Genomic DNA, 5,777 nt, shown 5'->3' with positions numbered 1-5,777 from the left:
ACTCGGGATACTTATAAGATACTACCATGATTTTTTCAGATTTTTTGGTCCAAAAATAAATTAGGCCAAAAACCGGCCTTACCGACCCTCCCCCTTTACTTTTAGACGTGCCTCAAAAACACATGAAACTTTTCAAGCTGTATCAGCTTCAATTAAAGATAAGATTTTTAAGATACCGTCCTGTAAGTTTTAGATTTTTTCTAAAACTTTCCTAGGTCATGACTCGAGTTGAAGCCAATTTAGAAAATCATATTTCTAAGTCATCAGTGATTTATGATAAAATAGCGTTGAATATATTAAAAGCAAAATCGTTTCGTTTTAGCCTTGATAGAAATGAATACACACTGGCGATTCTTGAAAGGCTTCGGGTGCAGTAGTTGCCGTTGCCGTTACAGAATCTTGACGTTTAGACACATCAGCCCCAAGGTCAACAACAGAACTTTGTACAGGTGCTGTGCCGTTAGTAGAAACTGCCGCAGCCTGAGTTCCACACCAATTACGTGTTAGCAGTTAGTTGACAAAAAACGGGTAGACAAAACACTCAACACTTAAAATTTCAGGACTCGATGACAAATTTCTAGCTTACCTGAGTAATCGGCACGTCGCATTTATCGACGTAATTTGAAGGGAAGATGCCCGTCCTATCTCCAACCACGCCTGTCCACCAGTCACCGTCCTTCTTAACGACGAGAATGACTTCACCCTGATTGAAATTAAGATCTCCTGATTCCTTTGAAGCGTATTCATAGAGAGCGACATAGTACTCGTTGAGTCCTCCATCAGTCGTAGGTAGTACCTCCTGTCCATTGGTGACGTTAATATTTACGTATGATTTAGGGAACCAGCCCATACTTCCACTATTCGTCTCCCCATACCACCAGTCGCCCTGAAAATATTGTGCTATTGAAATTGACCGTGCGCAATCAATTCAACATATTGTAACGATTTTCATATAACACGTGCGTTTTATGGGCGCTTAGTACCCGTTTACTGTCCGAAAACAGGTTTATAAATCATCCAGCGATCATAGAGCTTACAGTAAGTGCTGCCATCTTTCTAGCCAAGTCCAGTTTTAAATCTCCACATGTCAGGTGTTGACGTGAGAATAGTGAAAACTGTGTTTTACGTGGACAGTTAATCTAATATATCTAATAGGAAGTGATTTTCTGTTAAATAACGTCTCCGCGTGCCTGCTTATAGTCCAGTTTTAAATCTCCAATGGTCAAATGTTGACGTGAGAATAGTGAAAACTGTGTTGTTCGTGGACAATTAATCTAATATTTATAACAGGAAGTCATTTTATGTTAAATAACTACTACATGTGTCTGCTTATAGTCCAGTTTTGAATCTCCAACTGTCAAGTTTTGTCCTAAGAATAGCGAAAACTGTGTTTTACGTGGACAGTTAATCTAATATATCTAATAGAAAGTGATTTTCTGTTTAATAACTTCTCCGCGTGCCTGCTTATAGTCCACTTTTAAATCTCCACACGTCAAGTGTTGACGTGAGAATAGTGAAAACTGTGTTTTACGTGGACAGTTAAACTAATATTTATAATAGGAGGGGATTTTCTGTTAAATAACTACTCCGTGTGTCTGCTTATAGCCCAGTTTTAAATCTCCAACGGTTAAATGTTAACGTGAGAATAGTGAAAACTGTGTTGTTCGTGGACACTTAATCTAATATTTACAACAGGAAGTCATTTTCTGTTCAATGACTTCTTCGTGTGTCTGCTTATAGACCAGTTTTGAATATCCAACGGTTAAATCTTGACGTGAGAATAGTGAAAACTGTGTTTTTTGTAGACAGTTAATACAATATTCATAAGAGGAAATCATTTTCTGTTGAATAACTTCTTCGTATGTCTGTTTATAAAACTGCGTTGTGCGGATTATGCGCTACGCAATAAGTGTGCTGTTTTCGGATTTCGAGTATGTCCAGTTCAGTAAGGTTAGATCAGGTTCAAAAATTTTCTAACCAAATACTCGACTACTCAACATTCCTCAAAAATCATATGACAGACTTGGTGCACAATGTACTAAAACCGTAAATTAGAAAGAATAGAAACGAGCATCAAACCTGCTGTTCGGAGACTGTGAAAGTCTCTCCTTTATCGAAGGTTAAGTGTTCCTGCGTACTGGGACGATACGAAAAATTAGCTGTAACTTGCATGTCGCAAGCTGTTCCCAAGCCTACTGTCGGCACTACAGGATCCACGACTGGGCCTTCTCCACCTAGCGAGCCGGCGTCAGACACGTTTTCAGGAACTTCGGCGATTTCTCTGAAAATAGAGGTTACACGTAATGATATTCAAATATCATTAAAATTATATACATTTAACAAACACCTGGAACAATATTTTCTAAGTCGAAGGATCTTTGAAGGATTGGTTTTATCATTCCAAGTCTTTAGTGTTCTTCAAAGGTTCTTTGGCTCATATAATTATTGGCTGATAAGCGTTTTCAATTCATGAAATAGTTTTTTATGAACACGGAAGGGTTGGTAGGACAAAATTGAGTTGATTTTATTATTTAAAGCCAGTAGTATTCTTTAAAAAATGTCCAATGAACTTACGATGCATATCGACTAATATTTTCAGATCAAAGAACTTTCGACGAAGACGAAAGATTTCAAATGATAAAATCAACTATTCGAAGTTTTTTCCAAATAGAAAATATTAGTCAATATGCATATGCATCAACTGAAAGTACCATATTCATATTTGTTGGAAAATGCATCATTTTTTAAATCAGGACGTTCATTTTAAATAGTCCTTAACACAACAGAGCAAAAAATTACAAAATAAAATTTGAAACCAAACAGATGAATTGTCTAATAAAACGATGAATATTTAACTAAAATACTTGAATTTTTAACCAAAAAGATAAACTTTTAAACAATAAGATTAACTTTCAAAGAAAAATATTAATTTTCTACCAAAAAACATCATTTTTCAACAAAATACATGAATTTTAAGGAAATAGTTGAATTTTCAACCAAAGGAAATACATTTTCAACCAAATAATTCAACTTTTACCCACAAAAAAATTAATTTTCAACATGAAATTGAATAGTGACATTTTTGGTAAAACAAATTAAGTTTCATATTAATTGATGAAATTTAAACTAAAATTATGAATTATCAACTAGAATAGTTGAATTTTAGACCCAAAAAAAACATAGTTTTCAAATAAAACAATGAATCTTAACCTGAAATAGTTTTACTTTCAACCAAAGAAAAAAAAATTTGCAATCAAATTGTTTATTTCTTAAACAAAGAAATGAATTTCTATTTAAAATTATGAATCAATAAAAAAAATTAATTTTCAACGAGAGATGTATTTTTCAACCAAGCAAATTTATTTTTAACCTGAAAGATGAATTGTCAATTAAAATGATGAATATTTATTTGAAATACTTGAATTTTTAACTAAAAAGAAAACTTTTTAAACAATGAGATTAATTTTTTTAAATTATTTTCTACTAAAAAAAGTCGAGTTTCTACCAAAAAAAGTAACTGATACATTTTCAACTAAAAGTGACGATTTTTCAATCAATAAATTAATTTTTTACAAAATAGACGAATTTTCCACAAATTAGATAAATTTAAAAATAAATAATTTAATTTTGTGAACAAAAAATATCCATTTTCAACGAAACCATTGAATTTTCATTCAAAAAATATAAAATTTCAACGAAAAATATATTAGTTAAATTTTCCGTTAAAACTTTAATTCTTAACCGACAAAACCAGATTTTTAGAAAAATTTCATATAATATAAAAAAACTCAATGCATTTTTGATCGTGCGCTATTTTATGTTTTTCTATATTGCATGAAATGGTTTGTTTGCGTAAATTATTCTTCCTGTAAATCTAAATTAAAAAATATATTATAATTTGCATGGTAGGGTGGAGGAGCGGAGTGGTTGTCTGAATAGAGCTATAGTTTGTTCTATCTCCACTAGATGGCGCTACTTCGTTACTTTACTAAATTCATATTCTTTAACATTGGACTTACGCAGTGTGCGTGCCAGGCCCTCTCAACTCTAATGGACGAATGTGAAGAATTATGATTATTATTTCAAGCATAGTACAAGTTGCGGCCAACTGTTGGCGCCACGTGTCGGGACAGGTGATTGAATTTGAAGGTTTGAAAATTCAAAGTGTCAAACGGTGCCAAAGTATATATTTTATTTGAAAAAATGAATCCGATTACTATAAAGTTAAACAAATGGAGGTGTGTTGCTCCCGGGTGTCAATCGTCGCATCACGTGAAGCATCGCCAATTTCCGAAGGACGCAAAGCCGAGTATGTTGTGGTTAGAAGCTGTGTCAAATAATAGATAAAATGAGAAATATGTAAAGATATATTAAAAGTAATTTATTATACTTTATCTTTACATATCTTTCTCACATTGTTTATCCAATTTATTGATAAATATATTCAATTTTAAAATTTTTCACATATATACAATGTATATATGACACACATACGTCACACATTGATACTTTTAGTTCAAGTTGCGGCCAACTGTTGGCGCTGTGCTTCTTCATATTTCTACCATTCGAGTTGATAGGGCCTGGTGCGTGCTGCCGTCTGGCTGATACTAGTAAATCAGTGAAGGTTGCCGCAATTTAAAAAAATTAATATTTTTAAAACATGGGCCCCACTTGCAAAAAGACGTGACACGTGTCGAATGAAATTCGATAATCTTTCGCTAATCTTTCGAATGCCCGTGAGAGGCAAAGATATCAGATCTAGGTAAAGAAATTAAAAATATAACAAGGAAATTGAATACTTACTCGAGCGTTCTCTTTTCTACACTGTCCTGTTGGATGAATGCATTTATGTTGCTGGTTACTGCCGGCACGGCGTCCAAAGGTTCCACATAACTTCCTGGGAACCAGCCCGTGTGTCCACGAATTTCTCCCGCGAACCATCCTTCCTCTGCATTGGGCACTGGTGTAACCTACATGACAGTTTATAAATAATCTTTGAACTAGCGCTCGCGTTTTTCTCAAAATTTCGTCAGCGGAATTATACACACACACAGAGTGTCCAGCGATTTCTAGGAATAAATGCAAGGTCTTTTCCAGGTTTTCCAGGTCAAGAAATCAAGTTATTCCAAGTCTCCTTTTTTACATCAAATAACCGTTTTTTATACATGTAAAAGATTAAACATTTCACTTTTTTATTGGCCAAAATTTCTGAAGAAAACAGAATCATAAATTAGCGAATTCTTAAATTTTTCGGAAAATGATTGTAATATATTTTAATCTTTCTAAAGTCTTCGAAACCTGACATTTTTTAAATCTTGGTGAAATTTGTTAAAACAATGTAAATTCGTGTAAATCTTTGCAAGTATTTCAAATCTTTGTGAAATCTTGAAATTGCTGTGAAATATTTATGAAATCTTCTCAATTTTTTGTAAAATCTTTGAAATCCTTGAAATCTTCTTCAAGTTTTCTAGAATATTCTGAAATCGCCTAAATAAATTTGAAATAGTTAAAAAAATTTGAAATGTTTTCAAATCTTTTAAATTCTTGCATTATTTTGAAATCTTCATGAAATGTTTATGAAATTTTTACCAAATCTTTTATAACTTTGCTAAATCTTAAGGGCATGTGATACTTAAAAAATTGTTGATGTTACCAGTTTTAGGTTCCGACGGCTTTTTTTCTTTAATAACACAGGCCAACAATTCTCAGAACCAGAGACCAGACCTACTATACCCGAAGGTTTTTGCTGCGCTGAATCCGAATCTGACCTCAGAAAA

General features: G+C 33.1%; 1 protein-coding gene across 7 annotated transcripts in view; it reads right to left on the bottom strand.

Moving 5' to 3' along the window:
* Nucleotides 1-5,777, bottom strand: part of LOC117181578 (intersectin-1) — a 133,286-nt gene that overhangs the window by 50,525 nt on the left and 76,984 nt on the right. For 4 of the 7 annotated variants that reach the window (XM_033374411.1, XM_033374413.1, XM_033374412.1 and 1 more), the window contains exons 14-17: nucleotides 4,804-4,970; nucleotides 2,080-2,281; nucleotides 587-886; nucleotides 346-480 (exon numbers count right to left, since the gene is read on the bottom strand). In XM_033374411.1, the coding sequence (XP_033230302.1) occupies nucleotides 346-480; nucleotides 587-886; nucleotides 2,080-2,281; nucleotides 4,804-4,970 (804 nt within the window). The remainder of the gene's footprint in view (nucleotides 1-345; nucleotides 481-586; nucleotides 887-2,079; nucleotides 2,282-4,803; nucleotides 4,971-5,777) is intronic. The other 3 variants (XM_033374414.1, XM_033374415.1, XM_033374416.1) reach the window with 1 other exon arrangement.

This window comes from Belonocnema kinseyi, chromosome 10 (genome assembly GCF_010883055.1).
Source record: "Belonocnema kinseyi isolate 2016_QV_RU_SX_M_011 chromosome 10, B_treatae_v1, whole genome shotgun sequence".
In the NCBI taxonomy this organism is placed as follows: Eukaryota; Metazoa; Arthropoda; class Insecta; order Hymenoptera; family Cynipidae; genus Belonocnema; species Belonocnema kinseyi.
The sequence above is the reverse complement of the archived record's forward strand: the minus strand, read 5'-3'. Positions and strand labels throughout refer to the sequence as shown.